Source organism: Populus nigra, chromosome 19, assembly GCF_951802175.1.
Source record: "Populus nigra chromosome 19, ddPopNigr1.1, whole genome shotgun sequence".
NCBI lineage: Eukaryota > Viridiplantae > Streptophyta > Magnoliopsida > Malpighiales > Salicaceae > Populus > Populus nigra.
In genome coordinates, this window is record NC_084870.1 from 8,493,203 (window position 1) to 8,512,475 (window position 19,273).

General features: G+C 34.2%; 4 protein-coding genes across 8 annotated transcripts; 3 read left to right on the plus strand and 1 right to left on the minus strand.

Moving 5' to 3' along the window:
• The first annotated feature begins 1,155 nt into the window (after nt 1–1,155).
• LOC133679485 (uncharacterized) lies at nt 1,156–3,864 on the plus strand. The gene is made up of 4 exons (XM_062102090.1): nt 1,156–1,337; nt 2,118–2,292; nt 2,996–3,269; nt 3,417–3,864. The coding sequence occupies exons 2-4, from the start codon at nt 2,124–2,126 to the stop codon at nt 3,733–3,735; spliced, it is 762 nt and encodes a 253-aa protein (XP_061958074.1). The 5' UTR covers nt 1,156–1,337; nt 2,118–2,123; the 3' UTR covers nt 3,736–3,864.
• Nucleotides 3,865–4,667: 803 nt separating this feature from the next.
• Nucleotides 4,668–9,324, minus strand: LOC133679228 (DUF21 domain-containing protein At2g14520-like). 4 transcript variants are annotated; one of them, XM_062101763.1, is made up of 11 exons: nt 8,614–9,324; nt 8,087–8,163; nt 7,923–8,006; nt 7,429–7,542; nt 7,256–7,342; nt 6,817–6,956; nt 6,640–6,727; nt 5,577–5,650; nt 5,334–5,458; nt 4,927–5,192; nt 4,668–4,825 (listed from the first exon to the last, which is right to left on the minus strand). In XM_062101763.1, the coding sequence occupies exons 1-11, from the start codon at nt 8,789–8,791 to the stop codon at nt 4,766–4,768; spliced, it is 1,293 nt and encodes a 430-aa protein (XP_061957747.1). In that variant the 5' UTR covers nt 8,792–9,324; the 3' UTR covers nt 4,668–4,765. The 4 variants fall into 4 exon arrangements, with proteins under 4 accessions (XP_061957747.1, XP_061957749.1, XP_061957748.1 ...); XM_062101765.1 differs by having other exon boundaries at nt 8,087–8,263; nt 8,614–8,743; XM_062101766.1 differs by lacking the exon at nt 4,668–4,825 and having other exon boundaries at nt 5,049–5,192; nt 5,314–5,458.
• A 2,674-nt stretch (nt 9,325–11,998) lies between these two features.
• LOC133680376 (probable pectin methylesterase CGR2) lies at nt 11,999–15,367 on the plus strand. Of its 2 annotated transcripts, none has more exons than XM_062103290.1 (7): nt 11,999–12,158; nt 12,265–12,433; nt 12,553–12,592; nt 12,921–12,962; nt 13,524–13,898; nt 14,602–14,657; nt 15,013–15,367. In XM_062103290.1, the coding sequence occupies exons 2-7, from the start codon at nt 12,311–12,313 to the stop codon at nt 15,163–15,165; spliced, it is 789 nt and encodes a 262-aa protein (XP_061959274.1). In that variant the 5' UTR covers nt 11,999–12,158; nt 12,265–12,310; the 3' UTR covers nt 15,166–15,367. The 2 variants fall into 2 exon arrangements, with proteins under 2 accessions (XP_061959274.1, XP_061959275.1); XM_062103291.1 differs by having other exon boundaries at nt 12,006–12,158; nt 12,276–12,433.
• A 1,351-nt stretch (nt 15,368–16,718) lies between these two features.
• Nucleotides 16,719–19,265, plus strand: LOC133679407 (protein trichome birefringence-like 13). The gene is made up of 6 exons (XM_062101997.1): nt 16,719–17,202; nt 17,280–17,457; nt 17,585–17,725; nt 17,917–18,037; nt 18,637–18,771; nt 18,947–19,265. The coding sequence occupies exons 1-6, from the start codon at nt 16,818–16,820 to the stop codon at nt 19,208–19,210; spliced, it is 1,224 nt and encodes a 407-aa protein (XP_061957981.1). The 5' UTR covers nt 16,719–16,817; the 3' UTR covers nt 19,211–19,265.
• Nucleotides 19,266–19,273: the final 8 nt, after the last annotated feature.

Genomic DNA, 19,273 nt, shown 5'->3' on the forward strand with positions numbered 1-19,273 from the left:
AGGTTAGTATATTTTTTTTTTTAGTTTAACGTGGATGTCCGATTCAGTTTGCATGCACCTTGACTGATCCTATGAACCTTAAAGTTAACGAACATGTAGGCCTTCAATGGCCATCATATGAGTAACTATAGGATTCAAACCTGAGATCATAAAAGGAGCAAATTTTTTTAATTTAGAACTCTTACCATTAAACTACCGCCTATATGATTAGGTTAGCATATTTATTAAATCATGACAAATGACAAATTGATTATTTTTTCTTTTTCAATAACATAAGGAGGAAGTACTGGCCTAGCCCCTTGCTTTCTTTTTCTTTTTTCCTTTTAATTTTTTTCTTTTGTTTTTGTCAAGCTAAAAAAATCATGAGATTCACTAACTCTTCAACTGAGACATGGTTATTAAATACTATCATATATTTTTATTTAATAATTAATATATTTTTTAATTAACAATATCAATAATAAATTATTTATGACAAATTTATTGAAATTTGTTTTTTATTATTATATTTTCAAATATATATTAAATATAATATTATCATATTTATGATTTTTTTAGCTTTTAATCACATAAAACATGTATATATTATTTTAAGATTGTTCTCCAACTTACTTTAAAAATCATAAAATATTTTTAACAATTAAAAACCATGATTTTGGCTAGAAATATTATACTGGTTAATATAAATAAGAAATATGTTAATATGAAAATTTATCTTGAAAAAAATTTAAAACTACTATATTTTTAGGTTTAATATTAACACCAATTTTTTTTCGAGACCTATATATTTTTTATATTTTATAAAAAAATCAGATTTTCATAATAGATTTACAATTAAGGCATCATTTAATATTGCAGTTCAATTATACTTTTTAAAATTTTTTATTTTTTTTGAAAATATTTAAAATTAATATTTTTTAATATTTTTTATTATTTTGATGTGCTAATATTAAAATTTAAAATTTTATTTTAATATATTTTTGAGTAAAAAATATATTAAAAAATTTAATTCAAAAGGCCAGCTGTTCTGGGATGCTTGAAAGTCAACGGCGAGATACTAAATATTGGCGTTACAAGGCCCAATGGGGTATGGGCCTTACTTCAAACCGGCCCCTACTCTACTCGTGAGAAAATTGTAGGCGACGCGTTTATTTCTAATCTAACGGAAATATATGAAAGAGGGAAATAATAAAATAAAACCTAGGGTTACGGGTTTTCCTTGGAAATCCGAAGGCGTGAAAGGAGGGAGACTGGGAGAGCAAAAGCGACATTCTTTTTGCTCGACTGAGTTTGGATCTCTATAACTCTCACAATTGCCTTTTCTTTAAACCAATTCGGTAAGTTGTTGTCTTTTTAATGGCTTCAAGATTTGATTTTTCAGCTTTTGTTGCTTGTTTGCTGATAATATCGAGGAATACAAAAGAAACTTTAATTTTGCTGATTTTTGCCGTGTTAGACAATAACTTTTACTTTAATGAAACTCGGATCAATTGGGCTAGTTTTCATTCCAATTTGTTTATTTCCTGTTAATAACGATTGTTTTGGACATAACAAAAAACTGAAATTTCCTGGTTGAGTTGTTAGAAACTAACTGAAATTAATGGTTTTCAAAATTTTAAATTGTTTTCAAAGCAAAGGAAATACTGCAGTGTCTTTATAGCTCTTGTGGTGCAAAATCGGTTTAATTAAGTAGCTTTAATTTAAAATTCGGTTTATATTTTCAATATGTGACACGAAGCATAATAAATCCACCCAGTTTTTCATGGAACTGTATCTGCCTTTCAAGATTTCACTAACCAGCTTGTTAGCTGATAGCTTAAGTAGAAAAACACTCAACTACTCATAGCTGATTTGGCATTTGTGTGATCCATAATTTTCCAATGAGGAATCACACTAACTTTTCGTGTCATGTGCGTGAGTTAGGGCTTGCCCACTATACCAATCCAACCATAGCTATGAACCCAATACTTTGTTTGCATACATACTTAGTCAGTGATCAATCTTTATTTTTCAAGCAATCAAAACAGGTATACGCGGATGCCAAAGATGCAACATAATACTAACACGTACTATCTCAAACTTGTTACTGAACTGGTGCTTTGGAACATGTTTTGCAGGTTTTAATGGATCTAGAGACTGAGAACAGAATAGCTGCAATTCTTATGAAAGAAGCAGCGGAATTGCGGCAGCGAGCTGAGAGGGAAGGCGTGCATGTTTACCTTGAACGGCCTAAAGTAAGAGCACGACCAAATTCTCGCTTCCTCACTGCAACTGTCCTTGGAGTGCAGCAAAGTCAGTGTTTAATTGCTTTTAGTTTTCAGCTTGTCATCCTTTGTGTTGATGCTTTAGTGCTATCAGATAAAAATGCGTGACTGTACACCGTCTATTAGTAATAGTAATAGCATACCCTGCCGAAAGTTGTCATCCGGGTTCCATGAAAAGATTTTTTTGTGAGTTGGCTGACATTTTCTAATTGAAGTCTAACTATGGAGATAAAAAAATGGATATGGAAAAAGCATAAAGTTTATCCAGTTGTCTAAAGAATAAAGTTGTGCTTAATCATCTAACAGATTTTCTTCAGATAATCTCAAAACAAACCTTCTCTGGGATTCTTAGGTGGAACCCCATAGGATCATGGGATTAAAGGATAATGATTGGCTGGGTATTTGCGTACATATTCAACAATCTTTGTCTACCATATTTCAACATGTGAAAATTGACTTGCATAGTTAAAGATCCATACGCACCCATTAAGGGATCCTTGCAAATTGTGTGCAATGTAATGATGTCCCTGTCTTTTACAAGGACTTGAAATGAGACCAATTGTCTTTCTTTTCTTTTCTTTTTTCTATATAAAAATGTCATTCATGTATGTATTTCTCTTCTCTTGATTTCATCACCGTTTTGTTAACAGACTTAGTATTGGCTTGATATTATGCCACTGATTTTTGTTTAATCTTTCACTTTTGATTTTTAATTGATCTACTCTTTTCAGCAAATCGAGCTGTTGAACTGAATGAGATGTGGCGGGTCCGGGAAAAGGAGCTTGAGCTGGATGATAGGCTGAGAGGAAGATCAAGGTATGATGGTAACAGCAGCAAGAACCATAGGGATGTTGGTAATGTCCTTAGAAGTACAAGCCAAAGGCATTCTATAAATGAGAACGATACCAATATGCCATCCTCGTCAAGCAAAATAGCAGGGAGCTCTTGTTCGAGGGAAGATGGAGGTTTAAGGGATGAAGAAGTCGAGGAATTTTTGCACTCGAGGTCATTGGAAAACTTATTTCCGCTTTCTCAAACTCATTTTATTCCTCAAATATCATTTGTAACTTTGTTCAAAATTTCTCAGGAAAAAGAAAAGAAAAGAAAAGCAAAACCTCGTTGGTTTGACATGAATATTTTTGTTTATCACAGGGTTAAGCGAGGTCGAGGTGCTGTAGGTTCAAGGATGGATGATACAGGGCCTTACCTTGCTCCTTGCCCAGACCCCGACGAAAAGCTGTCCAGAAACTGGGATGCGAAGCCGCAGCGTGTTGTTTTTGGACCAGAGAAGCCTTCTTCGCTGAAATCTTATGAATCATCCGAAGAAGAGCTTGACAAAGATAGGCTTAAAAAGGAAAAGAAGGTTTGTTCAAAGAGTCGGGATAAGAAGCATTCTAGGAAGCACAGATCTAAAGAAAGGTCTAGAGATAAGAAAAGGAAGAGAAAGGATGAGAAAAGAAGTAAACACTAGTAAAGGCCCTGTTTGTACATCATTGTTCCCGTTAAAGATTAACAACTTTATTGTGTCGAATATGTATGATAATTCTTGTTCGCGCAGTGTTTGGTAATTATATCATAGATTGTTTTTTTTCGGGAGATATATTAATTTTTTTAATTAATTTAAAGCTAAAAAATTAATTCAGAATACAGTTGCATCCCAGCTAAACGGGGTCTATTCTCTGAGCAGAGCAGCTCCTCCTGTTCAGGTGTTCTCATCATCCAGATTTTTAATGTCTACCCGGCGCACGTTTAACAAAACACCGAATAAAATTAACTAGCCCTCTCCTAGACTCCTAGTATTATTAATAATATTACTATTATTATTGGCTACAACAAGGCCATTAATATTGTTGGGGTTGTCAATGCATATTCCGGACAGTTTTTTCTGCATCCTTTACAGTAGAAAATCAAAATCGACACGGGTCTTTAATGGAGAGGAATGGAAAATACGGCATCAACCATGCGACCGGAAAAGTGAAAACTGCTGAATATTTTTTCAATAATCGGAGGGTAGGACTTGTGTTTTTTGAATCTCGGGTAAAGCTGTCGCCAACTAGTGGCTCCAATTGTCATCGTCAGATCACTTCAGGATCGCAGGCGCAGGTGCTTCCTAGGGGCATGGACATGCGGTTTTATCGATACATTTTTCATTTTTTGATGTCATAATGAAATTTAAATGCATATTGAAAAGATAAAGTTTGTTTTCTATAAAACTTTTAAAAAATATATTAACTAATAAATTGTAAAAGAACTTTAATATTAAATATACGAAAACGATTTGATTCAATAACACAAATGATTTTTTAATTTTTATTAATAATATACGAAAATAAAAATTATCTCGAGCTCAAACGTCTCTTTTATATATATATATATATATATATATATATATATATATATAAATAAATAACAAAATAGCATGCATTGCTTTTCCGCCATACAAGAGATTTTGATCATTGTCTGGAACAACCTTTTCGTCATTGTCTATCCGGCAGTATATACTACAGCTCACCTAGGCAGTGTCCCTCAAAACGATGATCTGTCTCATCAAAGATCTCCCCCTACATAGTTCATTGTGCAAATCAGATCACAGTATGAGGTAGTCTCTAGAAATTGTTGGAGGGAGATATATGTAATATGAATAGCAAAACGTAATGTTCACCTGTAAAAGCTCTTCAATGACATCTTCCATTGTTATTATGCCAACTGCTTCTTCTTCCTCAGGAAGCCTTGGGAGTGGATTGCCATTTATGTGCAAGATGTTTGAGTTCATGTCCTCTGTCCACTTCTTGCTCCTTGAGCCTCTAAATGAATTGTTGCCACTCTTGGGAAAGCTTTTCCACTTTTGAAGTGGTCTCTTGCTCTTCAAAGCCTTGTCCTTGGGAGGCCTTTCACCATCAATATTAACTTTAACTTCTTTCACCGGATCTGTTGCATGCAAGAGACAGGAGAGTAATAATTATCAAATGATTTACTTATCATAAAGACAGATGCTCTCCAAATTAGGTAGATTCTAGTACAGCTTGGGACTACAAACAGAAGTGGATACCCGTATGAATTGACACTTACTGTCACCAGCATTGCTTACAGGCTGCTCCTCTGGCTTTTTACACTGCCTTGTAACAACTGCCATGTGGCTATGACCTTTCTGAAACTCATTCAATATATCATATAAAGGCAAAGTTTCTGGAACCCTACAACACAAACAGATAGAACCATCAGTCTGTAGGTGACAATGAACAGCATTTTGTTCTCCAGGAACAACTAAAAATATATCATGTACATAAATACAATCCTTGACCTAAAGGATACCTGGGAATCCTGCGTATAGTGACATTCTTTACAGGTACTTTATCTTCTGGGTGAATTGTCAACAAATTATTGGCCTAAAAGATCAGAATACACATACATGTTCAAGAAAAAGTAATCAGAAGTTTCAGCCAATTAATTTAGCGAATGAACTCGGATCAGAAGATATGAAAGTAAAGGCGAGATATGATGGAAAAATCAAGTGCCAAACAAAATCAATTAGCACAAGAGGTAGTCTTAATTGGTCACCCTTTATTGCAAAAACTATGCCTCATTTCCCCTAGCCATGCCTGTTTGCAGTTTGCCATGCTTTAGTTCTCAAAGCACTTGGCCCCCTTGTGGTTCATCCTATCTCTTTCTAGTGTCAATGTTAGGGGAATATGTTTCCACATAAATTGAAACATTATTTTTTGGTGATTTCATAAAGAAAAAAAATGCAAATCACGGTTAAAACTTAAAAATGAACCTGTTAAGAGCTAAAGCTTGATTCCAAAATATTTACTAGAAAGTGAAGTTAGTCTTGCGAAAATACATTAGCTTTAAACAGAAAAGATAATAGAACAAGCCTCAAGGAACACCTAAAGACAGCATAAACAAAAGCAAGCCATACAAGGGAAATGCCCATCAAACAATAAATTCATGCAGATTGAAAGCCTATCACAGAGGCCACAGTCCACGGGTTCTCAAAAGGAGAATTTGAAGGAAGGCACACTATTCTTAGAGACAATCTGAAAGCTATGTTATAATGAAACAATTTTATTATCTGAAACTGCAGAAAAATCTCATAGCTAAGGCCATTGACGCAGTCTCTGTCATATTTGATTTTTTTTTTTTGCACATCGTACAAATTACAAACCAATTAAGGAAACACGAATCACTTGAGTGAGAGCACAAAGAGTTGGCACAAAAGATAACCAATAAAAGCTACACGGTGGCAAACAAAAGAAGATTATTAGTATACCACATTATTCAACCAATGCTAGTTCGTAAAGACATCATTCTAAGTATATGACCAAACGAAAGATCTCTTTCATTGTTGCTGAGTATGCCAATATCATCAATTTACCAGAATTAGTCCAATTATGTTTGTAGGTTGCTCATAATAAACTGGCACTCTGCTATGCCCTTTCTCCAATATCAAACTCATCAACTCCCTGTACATGAAAAATATACAATGCAGCTGATCACAATGAATGTCATGCAACAGCAGTGATTTTTCAGTTTACCCTTTTGAGCACCACACCTGTCAAGTTTGTCATTAATGTCAATAGCAAAAGTTTCAGATATAAGGGTCATGGCATCACTAGCTGTTTTCTCAGTGAGCTCAAGTGCTCCAGCAATTATTGTTGTCTCATCATGAGTTAGTTCTCCACCTTTTCCAGCCTAATAAACATCACTAACAGTGTTACAAAGCTAATGGAAGATATGAGAGAAAAAAAGGGCAGCAGACAACAGAATGTGTACACACGTTATAAGTAATAGAAGATAAATTTTAATACAGGTAGAAAATTGCACATATTGATGGCTTGATAGGCAGATTTAATGACTACAAACAAGAACCATGAGAAGAAGCAAGCAGATAAGCCGCATGGTGATAGGTACAAAGGCATACACAGACAAGTAGACGATAAAGCATAACATTCTGTTCTACGATGTGTAATTCTGAAAGGTACTGAACACACCTCGTTACCATGAAAATTTACAAGTGTTTTCAACTCAGCTCTGCGAAAAAGAGCAACGTGACCATGTCCCAGCAGAAAGTCCAGGAGCTGAAAATATCACATAAACATGAATAGTCACTCTAGTGTTTAGGAGGGTTCAACCACGCGCAAGCTTTAACCAACATACGTGTCACCTTGCTTATCGGATAGGCAACAGGAAAACAGATCCAAACAAGAAGACGGACAAACGGGGCCACTGTTGCACCAATTGCCAAACCATATCGGGAACAAACAGATTGAGGTAAAATCTGCATATCCAAATAAAAGAACAATCAGAAGACCCGTAAACCATACTGCCATTCATACCATCTTAAAAATGTAATTATAGATGAAACTCTAGAAGAATCAGGCTTATATAAGTCCATCATTCCCAAGAAGCATCTCTTGTCAGAAAAACTGGCAACGGCAGAATGCCTGTATATTTAGCAACAGTGAAAGAACTAGGTCCCAAAACAAAGAGGATCATCACAAAACCCGTAGTCAAAAAGCATACATTTTCAAGTAGCATATCGAAAACAAGTCAAACTAGTAATCCTCTGCTTCCACGGTTCTACTGTACATCTACCCACAATTCCTGAGTGCATTAAAAAAACTAATAAAAATGCACAAATCAATATGGATGCCTCACCTCGCCAAATAGAAGAATCAGAGTTACTGAAATTACAATAGCAACCCCAGCTGTAACCAGACTATCAAGAAAAATTGGAAGTGCCTGACAAAGTAAAACAAAAAAGACATTCGATTTGAAAAATAATAATCAATGCTTATTAATTACATCTCTACAGAACATACCTCCATAGCAGTAGCGTTGCATATAAGGAGCGTGCAAAGCAACAAATGCTGGTTTTTAACCACTGGCAATATTTTCGCTGTTTATGACAACCAACAGGCAATAATAAAACCCAGTCATGAAATCTGTTATAAGCTATGATTTCAATCACTCGTTCCGCAACTACCAAAGGCCTACAACTACAAATGAAATATTTTCATTCAATAAAACAATTTAATTGTTTTTTTGGGGTAAATAAATAAAATAAATAAATTGTTTGTTTATATTCATGAGTGGTATAAGATTACTATAGCCCAGCTGGAGTTTATTATTCATGAACCCTCTTAACAAGTTATCGAGGCATAAAAGCCAAATCTACAAGTCAGGCTAGCTAATAACCATTATTAACCACTTAATAAGTCTTGAAACTAATTATCACTTCCCTAAGTCCCGCATGACAAAACTCCAATTTTCTCACTATCCAAACAGAACTTAAACGGTCTAAATAAGTTTTTTTTTTTAAAAAAAGAAAGTAGCATAAACGCTGTACCTGCGTATTTTCGATTTTTTGGAGTACCGGATTTAGCAAGAACTTCAAGATCGACGATACTCATAGACATAAGGCCCAGAGTAAGGCCAGACATCAGTCCAGCGAACAACACGAGCAAAACTATTATCACAATGTTTACAAAGAAATCCGTTTCGCAGCACTTATACTCCACCGCCATTCCGAACTTCTCTCTTCTAAATTCTCAAAAATCACGAACTTCAGTAGTGATTAATCGTTAGAGAAACACCAACCAGTGTAAAATTTCCTCCATATTTTTTTCTATGAACTTTCTCGAATCAGTTCGTTCACAGCTCGCAAGCAAAGTCTTTTCCAAAAAAAAAAAAGAGTGAAAGAAGCGTGATGTTTCGAAAAGGCTATGAAGAAATGAAAAGGCGGATCTTTCTTGACTACTTTTAGGAAATGATTGATGTCTAGAAGAATCGTGAAAGCACTGAATTAAACGGCTAAAAAGTGACTATGACCATGTAAGAATTGTGTGTTATGATGGGAGAGAGGAGGAGGAGGAGGTTGTGCACGGAGACTCGGCGAGGGGGGGTGGATTTGCTTTTGAAAGTGATGTAGATAGTGGAAGTAAAATATGGAGAGACGGCATGGAAGGAGTGTTTTTGCGCTATATGAGGATGACGTGTGGCGTGTGTGCCGGAGCTGTGGTCTGTTTTCCCTCGAGGGACTGTCGTGGAAAGTGGTGAGCAGTGCTTTTTTATGCGGTATTCTATCCAGATAATATTTTACTGTTTTTAAAATTTTATTTTTAATATTAATATATTAAAACAATTAAAAAATACATAAAAAAATATTTAGAAGAAAAATAATTTAAAATTTTTGAAAATTCATATTGAAACACGGGTGAAAAACCACTAAAAATATGTTAAAATAAAATATTTTTAAAAAATCTAATCCGCTTTTAAAGTGCATCCTATTTTAAAAACAAACAGAATTATTTTTTTGGCTCGCGGTCTGCGAATATGCGGTTATACATATCCTCTTCCACAGGCTGCGAAATTTATAGTTATCATGGCTGCCATTAATTAATTCATCGTCACCAGTTTCGGGCTTTCTGGCCTCTTTTTTTTTTTAAAAAAAAAATACTGTGAAACATTTTCAATTAATAATAAATGAAACATTTGCTTTTTATTAGTGACTAAGATTTCTATATGCTGATATGGCAAATCTCATTTTGATGCATACCATCCCGAATTAATTTGGATAGGTAAAATATTTTATAAATAATCTGGAGTAAGACAGAGTGAGTTTTGTCAAAAAAAAAAAAAACTAGGAAACTCATTAGTTTAGGGGAAATTCCATTAGCCTGTTTAGTATTTTTTAAAAAAATTATTTTAATTTAATATTTAGATGAAATTTTAAAATATAATTTATGTTATTTTTTAATATATTTCTTTAAGTAAAAATCCTTTAATCTTAAAACTTGTATATCTCCACGTTACTATATTTTTAATTTTTTATCAAATAAATAAAAATAATAAAATTTAAACTTATTACTGCTTGGTTATTAAAATTCCGATATTATATGAAAAAACTAATTCAACCTAGAAATTCAAACTGTTAGGAGAGATTTTAAAATATAATTTATATTATTTTTAATAAGTATTGTGTGAGTTATTTTTTAAAATATTTTTTGTTTGAAAATATATATTAAAATATTTTTTTAATATTAATATATCAAAACAATATAAAAATATAAATAAATTAAAAATAAAAATAAAATTACTCTTAAAAAAACAAAATCATCTAAAACGAATAAAAGTGACGAAAGTAACCTGACTGGCTTACGACTGCAAATTTGTTGTTTTGTGATTTATGATCCCTCAATAATCTGATCTGCCGTCGCGAACTTGACAGAGAATCAGACAAGGCAGATTTCAAGAGCCCATGCATTTCGAGTGGAAAAAACTCTTTTGGACTCGACGAAAGGGAAATGACGGAGAGATTTGATAGTAAACAAGACTATGAGTTGCTTGGTACAATAATAAAAAAATAATATTTATTTTTTAAAATATATTAAAATAATATATTTTTTTATTGTTTTAATGCATGAATATTAAAAATAAATATTTTTCAATAAAAAATATTTAAAAAAACAATAATTGCGTAACTATATTTGCCAACAACTCTTTTAATTTTCATGTGCAGTGTTCGGGTATAACATAATCTTTCGAAATTCCGTAGTCGTTGTTTGCTCTGTATTTATATTTGCATTAAACATGCCTTCTGATTAATTTCCTGGAAAAACAGGATTACATCAAGCGGTTTTGTCAATTATTTAGCGATAATCAATACTATGATAAATGATAATTTAATTTACACTTGATATATATCAATCTAATCCGATTCAAATGAATATGTATTTTTTAAATAGTTATTTTATTTAATAAGTATCGAGTGTATATAGACATTACTGAATTCAACTTAAAACTCAATTCAACCTATTCTAAATTATATATTTATATTATACAGATGATTTATATAACATTTAGATTTTTTTTAATACGGTGTTATACAAAACATACACATATATAATTTATAATTTTATCATTCAATATATACATACATGCTTCATATGTATATAAATATACATTAACCATTTTATTTTTTATTGAATAATAAAAAATAGTTGTGCAATGAATAGTTGATATATCTAAATTTTTTACTCGATAAATTATAAATATAATATAAATATCAAGAAATTCAACCCACGTATACTCTTTGTATAACCTCTAAACACAACAACATTGATTTTTACATGCTAAATATTAATCTGCACATACATAGTCTCATCATTCCGGAACATTTTTTCTCTCCTATCCGAATCCGATTACGTGTAAACATTATCCGAAACAAGATTAAAGTATTTTGAGCTTGCTTGGTGGCTCTATTTATGGGTATCCTAATAAAAACAATAGCCATGTAGATTTTGTTTACTGTTTCAGTTATCGCTAAAAAAGTTATAAATTTTGATGGACATAGATGATAGAATAGGATTCTCCTCACCTTTTTAAATTATTAAAATCTATGTTTTTTATTCTAATATTGAAAAAAAACCCTAACCAAAACGTGTTTCTCACACGTCCATGATGTTCCATTTTCTAATGATAAATGCCTTCAAAATTTGTATCCCGTGAGGTGATGATCATTTCTGGTCAAGTCCGAGCCAAGTACAAACAAAGCTGTGAGCGTGGGTCATTACTGGACTAAAGGATACTCGGGCCCTTTTGTATTCAGAACGGAATTGGGCCTCGTGCCCAATATCAAATCCAAGTAAGGCTGCACAGAATGGACCCCCGCTCTGCCGCTGGCTGGATTTCACTCGCAAAGTACAGGCAGATAAATTTAAATGAAATAATGAATAAATATATAAATAAATAAATGCAAGTTGGATTTGGATCAAGCAATCAATCTCTGGGTCTCTCGCTCGCTCTCCCAACTAGCTTACCATCAAAACAGATAGATCCAGATCGCGCTTTAAAAGATCTCCAACCCCTAACCCTTTCCATTCGATCTCCCAGGTAATTTCTCTCTACAGCAATAAAAAAATGGTTGATTTGTAAATTGATGTAACATATGTGTTGTGTTAATTGAAAGAAAATGCCATTATAATTGGCGCGTTTGTAGTTTGATTGCAGGCAGGCCTCTTTTGTTTTAGGTTAAATAACAAAAAATGTCGAGGAGGCCAGGGAATCCTGCCAGACGTTTGGCTGATGGAGGAAGCCTTCCTTTTGCTGGGTCGATGCATTCTAAATCGCGTTCGTCGCCGTTACTATCCATTGGCCTTGTTGTCGTGGTAATTTTTATTGCTCTTTGTAATTTTCATTTTCTTTGGGGATGACAAGTTAGTAAGTAAAGTGGTTTAGGGTTTGGTGTGAAATCTGCTGATTGAATTTGCTCTTTTGTTGATTTCAGGGCGCGATTCTTCTTATTGGATACTGTTACAGTGGCTCAGGTTTTTGGTTTCTCTACCGCCTTTGATCTGTTACATCTGATACTGATTTACTGCTGGATCTGATCTGGTTTAAGTAAACAAGAAGCATTAACTTTGTTTCTCCTGCTAACATGAATAGCATAGCATATTTTCTTACACTTAAAGAAGGGAAAACAGCTGATATCGAAACAAAAGTAAAGGAAATAAAGCATGTTTGTAACGAATTTCGTGTTTCAGTTTGGTTTCCTTTTTGCTGACTTTGAATTTAACTATTATAGGCAGATGAGTTTGAACATGAAAGTTTTATATGCTACAAGTCTTGTGAATTTATGATGTTTTTGTGTGACAGGTGGGCATATCACCAATAGAGAAGCTTTAAGCAAGACAGAAGGTAAATTTAAATGATATCTTTATATTTTTCCTTCTTAGTTTTTACTTGTGTGGGCCTGTTACATTAACTGGCATATTGAAAGATGCAACAGTGTTGAATTAGTTGGTATCAGGATTTTTCCATTTATTTTTCCTGAGTTTATATATGGTATCTATCATATTCAGAGAACTCATAGAGAAGCTTTTTCATGCTACTTTAACATGGACTCCTTTCTGGGTGTGATTCTTAAGTAAACATTGGCTAAAATCTTCATTTCCTTGACCGCAATATAATGTTATTAGCTGTTGTTGTTATGGACAACCTGTATTTCCTCATTGCATTTCTTGTTGTGATTGAGAGTTATCTGGAGTTCTGAGCTTTTGATTAATCCTTAGTCAAGTGCAGTCCCCAGCTTTTGCCTTTGAACTAGACTTTGCATGTATCTCTTTGCTCTTAATGGTTTGTATAAGGGACAATGAAGATTACTAAGATGAACATTTTGAGCATTTGTTCTCTCTTGTCTAGGAATGTTGCCAGCATAAAAATTCCAGCAATCTGAGATTTGGGGGTATTCATATGCAGGTGGTGTTTCTTGCACACTAGAAGTCCAAAGAGCGCTACCTTTTCTGAAGAAGGCTTATGGTGACAGCATGCGTAAAGTACTGCATGTAGGCCCGGACACTTGTTCTGCAGTATCAAGCTTATTAAAAGAAGAGGATACCGAGGCCTGGGGCGTGGAGCCATATGACTTAGATGATGTGAGTGCCAACTGCAAGAGCCTTGTTCGCAAAGGCCTTGTGCGTGTAGCTGATATCAAATTTCCTCTTCCCTACCGGCCAAAATCATTCTCTCTTGTTATAGTGTCAGATGCGTTGGATTACTTGTCTCCAAAATATCTCAACAAAACACTTCCAGAATTGGCAAGGGTGTCTGCTGATGGCCTAGTTGTATTTTCTGGTAATTGGTCATGTTGCTTACTTTCTTTTAGGTTGTTAGTATTTCCGCATACATTCATGTAAGAATGCGTTTGGGATCGCGGTGCAAACCACGTTCCCAAAAAATTCAATTTTTTTTTTGCTAAAATTTAATATGATTTGTATGTTTTGGATCGTTTTGATGTGCTGATGTCAAAAATGATTTTTAAAAAATAAAAAAACATCATTAGCATGCATTTCGGCACGAAAAATTATTTGAAAAGCAATCGCTACCACATTGCCAAGCACTCTCTAAATCAGAAGCCAAGCTGTAACTTAATCTTAATCATCAACAGTATTTTGAACAGTAGAAGGCTCAACTAGGGACTGCATTCACCTTAAAATATTATATCCTAAACTTGCCATGACCTAGTTACTTGTAAGGATCAAACACCATGAAGAGAGATAAAGTGCACCTTTAGTCATCTTCCTTTTATCACCCAAGGCTCTTCCCTTGTCAAAGAAAGATGCTGAGGGTAAAGACTACAAACTGTGCTCTCATTATTTCATAATCATCGATTAGGAAAATGATAGTCTTGTAAAACATAATTATTTGTACTGCCATGCTATAAACAGACATCTAAATAGTTTGTTTATATTGCTAATGCATCTTTTTTCGTCTGATATTTTATGTCATTTAAATAGCTCTTCTGATCTGATTGTTGATCTCCTTTTTCCTTCTGTAGGCGCTCCAGGTCAGCAAAGAGTTAAAGTTGCAGAGTTGTCTAAGTTTGGTCGTCCAGTAAGTGGCCAATGTTATTCAGTTTTTGGATTTTCTAGACATTCAGATCTCACTGTTTTTGCCAATACTATTCTTTTGCTTGAATGTTAGTCTGCTGCGTGTGCTTTCTATGCATTTAGGCTTTAAGTCAGTTGTTGAAAGGGTTTGCTTTCTCTCATTAAGGGTGAAAGGTACAGGGAATATGGAAATTCTGATAATTTCTAGGATAGAATCTATATGATTTGAATTTTTATATAGTGCATAGCTCTCAGTCGCATTAATCTTTGTTGTATCATGCGGTGAATTTGTATGTTTATGATTAGAGAAACTAAGATTCAATTCTTAAAGAGATACCTAAATTGTTATTCTTGTGAAGGCCAAATTCCGGACCTCAACATGGTGGATAAGGTACTTTGTTCAGACTGGTTTACAAGAGAATGAATCTGCCTTAAAGAAGTTTGAGCAGGCGGCATTGAAGAAGTCATATAAGCCAGCCTGCCAAGTTTTCCACCTCCAGACATATGATTGAAAGTTTTGGTGTCATAACATTTTCCATTGCTGTGTCTGCAAACTGGCAACAAACCATGCCAATGATAAGCTATTTTGTGGAATTACGTTCATGTTGGTTCTTATCTTGATACAGTAAATCTCTTGATCATTATTTATTGAGGAAAGTAAGCATGTATGAATTCACTTCCACTATTCTTTATAAGATAAGTTTTTGCACTCTATCTGCTGCCATTGCTTGTATTTATGTTCATCCAGACCTATTCTTTACTTTGACCGCAGAACAGGTCTCAAGTTTCATTTTTGGTATGATAAAATCAGCACGGAAAATCTTTACTTTTTATCTTCATTTTATTTGTCTTGTATTTTGTCATTTGTTTCTGGCATCTAAAATGTGTTGAAGGCAAGAATTTTGATGGTGTTTCGGAGAAGATACTATAATGTACTCGGGTTTAGCTGCGAGTTCTATTACCTTGTTGTTTAAACGGGTTCTAGTTTCCTGAAGCTCTTCCCTTTAAAGCTGAAGAATTGCATGTTGCTAGCCATCACGAATTTTGATGGATTTTGTTTATATCACATCGCTTTTTCCAAGTTCCTTGCTGGATGTTAGATGTTTGTTCAATGAGAATTACAAAAAACTTTCCAAATTCACACACACATGAAGGATTGCCGTTGTCATCATTGGCAGAGCCGTGTGCAATCAGCTTCATGCTTTTTGTAGGTCCCCAGTTACTTTGTTCTCCATTTATTTTATAATCGAGTTCATCTGACTGAATCTTCCAGTTCCACTCGTATATTTATGGAACATTCCAGTTTTTTAAAAAACATTTGAATCTGAATTTAATTGGCTGCGTACTATTTTAAAGGTAAAAATGATATAATTTTTTTTAGTCTTGTTTTCCCAGTAAGATTCGGGTAACAAAGAAATTTACAAGACGTGCTCAATCCAGACATGTATAAAATGTCAAAATTATATATGTTGACATGACATGACAGGGAAGCTTATTAGGATTTTTTCGGATGAGAATATATTTGAAAAATGGATTTTTAATATAAAAAAAACCCCAGTTTGATCCACCGATCATTATATCCTCTGCTTTTATTGATTTTTTTAAAAGATAAATGATATGTCGGCCTCTCATGTCAAAAAAATTCTTAGTTAATTTTTTTATATATATTTTTTTTTGATATAATTTATTTTTTATTGTATTAATAAATTATTTTTCAGCTTATTTTTTATGATATGATTAAATATTAAAAAATATTTTCTAATCTATTTATATTATATTATTAAATATTAAAAAATAATTTATTTTCTAAAAAAAACTATTTTTCAGTAAAGAGGGTCTAACCTATTATAACTTAATTTAGCTACAGTGTCATCAATAATTAGAATTTATTTCGCAATGCAGCCTATGTTTTTTTTATTTTAACTTTAACTTTTTTATTTTTAAATTATTTTGATAATAATATTAAAAATAATTTTTTAAAAAATAAAAAAATATTATTTTAATATATTAAAAAAATACAGTATAAAAAACAAATACTACTTGTACTAATAGACTGGCTGATAGAAAGAAACAATAATAAACCAGCTCAACTATAAAACAAAAACCCAGAAGTGGATGCTAACGTGCGCCAATTTCCACTTCCATCACCCCTCCCCATCACCCCATGGCCACGAAAGACCAGCAGCCCAAAAAACTCCCACTCTTTCCCTTGCTCTCTCTCCTCTGCTTCGTCTCCATCTTCCTCGCTCTCTCCCTCTCCCTCTCCAAAAGAGCCTCAATCTCTAACGAAACCATCCATTTCAGATCCACCTCAACACTAACCTCCACCCCCTGCAATTACTCTCATGGTTCCTGGATCTACGACCCAAATTGGATACCCAACAAATATGACAGTACATGTAAAGAAATATTCAAAGGTTGGAATTGCATTGCTGGCAATAAATCAAATGCTAAAGACATCATTAAGTGGCGATGGCAGCCTAACGGGTGTGATCTCCCTCCCTTCGACCCGGTCCGGTTCTTGCAGACCTTTAGAGACACCAGCATCGGTACTCTCTCTAAATTAATCATTATGTATGTATTTCTTGTGCTTTCTTTGGAGCTAATGAATGGTGTAACAGTGCAGGATTTGTTGGGGACTCGTTGAATAGGAATATGTTTGTTTCTCTCTTTTGCTCTCTAAAAAGGGTGTCAAGTGATGTGAAAAAGTGGAGACCAGCTGGGGCTGATCGTGGCTTTACTTTTCTTCTCTATAACCTTACTATTGCTTATCATCGAACTAATCTTTTGGCGCGATATGGTAGGTAAGCTCTGCTTGCTATGCCAATCTTATCTTCTTGCATGTTAGCATTTTGGTAAAAAATGGAGTTCTTGTTTATGGTACTTCAAGATTTGAAACTACTTAGGCATGTTCTGCTTTTGTTTATTTAGGTGGTCAGCTAATGCTAATGGGGGTGAGTTGGAATCTCTTGGATATAAAGAGGGTTATAGAGTTGATGTTGATATTCCAGAAGGCACATGGGCGGATGCTCCGAGCTTCCATGATGTTCTAATCTTCAACACAGGACACTGGTAATTTAAGTTACTGTAATTTTTCTGAACAATGTAGGATGTGAAATCTGGTCTATATTCGTTTTATATATAATTGGCTGTAGCTACTAGAGTTTCTTTTCCGTGCTGATCCTGCATCTTTTTTGGTTGTTTTTATTATGTGAAAGTTTTTTCATTGACTGTTTATATGGCTCTTTGCTTCTTGTGAATAGGTGGCGGGCTCCCTCAAAGTTTGATCCTGTGAAATCTCCCATGCTTTTCTTTGAAAAGAACCAGCCTCTGATCCCTCCAGTGCTTCCTGCTGGTGGCCTGGACAAGGTTTTGAAACACGTGGTACAGAGTCCATCTGCTTTTAGTTTTCATTTCATTTTTAAATTGCCGTGAAAAATCCATGAATGTGCCATCTGATATGGTTGTGTGACCTCTCACTGCTATTTCAGTGAGTAGTGTCCTTAGAAATCTGATAGATAAAGAAATCCCAATCTCCAGAATGTATATTGGCCATTGGCCATTCTTACTTATTTATCTGAACTTCAGTTAGTTTAGTACCCTTTAGCATAATGTCAGATATAATTCCAAAAATATGCTCCGCTCAGAGTTCTGTTAGCATAGCACTTTGTAAGCTACTGACTTATGGATATGCCAACGCAGCTATAAATAAAAAATAGACTAATGACAATTGATTCTGACAGGAAAATGATTAACTATTTATCTTCTAGACTCTGCTATTTGTATGCTTGATGCATGCTTCCACACTTATTGTTCTGCAGATATTAGTGATATTTTTTCAGTGCTTAGGCTACATAATTGTTGTGGTTGTTTCCCTCTCTTGCGCCCCTGCATCTGTAGTGCATGTAGGATTTCATTCTGCTACTCTTTATTTAATTAAAATGGGCATTTTTAATTTCTCATGTCCTATGTTTTCGCTGTAGATTCTCTTTGTTGAGAGAAGAATGCGTCCGGGTGGAATCAAGGTCTTTCGTACACAATCACCTAGACATTTTGAAGGAGGTGATTGGGATCAAGGTGGTTCTTGCCCACGACTACAGCCTTTGTCACCTGAAAAAGTGAGTCACATCCGAACTATGAGTTTGGACTTGATAGTTTGTTGACTTGATGGCAATTTGATACTACTATGTTGTGAAGCATAATCAGTGCCAAACCTTGCATTTGCTTTTCAATTGCTTCAATTTTGTTCTACAACAGTATACGAAGGTAAAAGCTTCTTCCTTTCTTTTTCAGGTTGAAGAACTCTTCTCTCTAAAGAATAATGGGACAAATGTTGAATCCCGTCTGGTTAATCAGCACCTGTTCAAGGCTCTCAAGGGGTCTACATTCCATGTTTTGGACATAACCCACATGAGTGAGTTCAGAGCAGATGCTCATCCGGCAACAGCAGGTGGAAAGAAACACGATGACTGCATGCACTGGTGCTTGCCAGGAATTACGGATATTTGGAATGACTTATTCATAATGCATCTAAACAGTATTAAGGCTAGAAAATGATGTATCCACTAGTAGATATCCTCTGCAAATTGAGTTCTCTTTTGGTTTCCTGGAATTTGTTAG

Excerpts from the sequence above, each read along its gene's own strand:
- LOC133680376 (XM_062103290.1), top strand. The coding sequence starts at position 12,311 with ATGTCGAGGAGGCCAGGGAATCCTGCCAGACGTTTGGCTGATGGAGGA. Across the intron at positions 13,899-14,601 it reads TGGCCTAGTTGTATTTTCTG|GCGCTCCAGGTCAGCAAAGA; the intron begins GTAATTGGTCAT and ends TTCCTTCTGTAG. Across the intron at positions 14,658-15,012 it reads TGTCTAAGTTTGGTCGTCCA|GCCAAATTCCGGACCTCAAC; the intron begins GTAAGTGGCCAA and ends ATTCTTGTGAAG.
- LOC133679407 (XM_062101997.1), top strand. The coding sequence starts at position 16,818 with ATGGCCACGAAAGACCAGCAGCCCAAAAAACTCCCACTCTTTCCCTTG. Across the intron at positions 17,203-17,279 it reads CTTTAGAGACACCAGCATCG|GATTTGTTGGGGACTCGTTG; the intron begins GTACTCTCTCTA and ends GTAACAGTGCAG. Across the intron at positions 17,726-17,916 it reads ATCTTCAACACAGGACACTG|GTGGCGGGCTCCCTCAAAGT; the intron begins GTAATTTAAGTT and ends TCTTGTGAATAG.
- LOC133679485 (XM_062102090.1), top strand. The coding sequence starts at position 2,124 with ATGGATCTAGAGACTGAGAACAGAATAGCTGCAATTCTTATGAAAGAA. Across the intron at positions 2,293-2,995 it reads TGTCCTTGGAGTGCAGCAAA|CAAATCGAGCTGTTGAACTG; the intron begins GTCAGTGTTTAA and ends TACTCTTTTCAG. Across the intron at positions 3,270-3,416 it reads GAGGAATTTTTGCACTCGAG|GGTTAAGCGAGGTCGAGGTG; the intron begins GTCATTGGAAAA and ends TGTTTATCACAG.
- LOC133679228 (XM_062101763.1), bottom strand. The coding sequence starts at position 8,791 with ATGGCGGTGGAGTATAAGTGCTGCGAAACGGATTTCTTTGTAAACATT. Across the intron at positions 8,007-8,086 it reads GCAACGCTACTGCTATGGAG|GCACTTCCAATTTTTCTTGA; the intron begins GTATGTTCTGTA and ends TTACTTTGTCAG. Across the intron at positions 5,459-5,576 it reads ACTATACGCAGGATTCCCAG|GGTTCCAGAAACTTTGCCTT; the intron begins GTATCCTTTAGG and ends TTTGTGTTGTAG.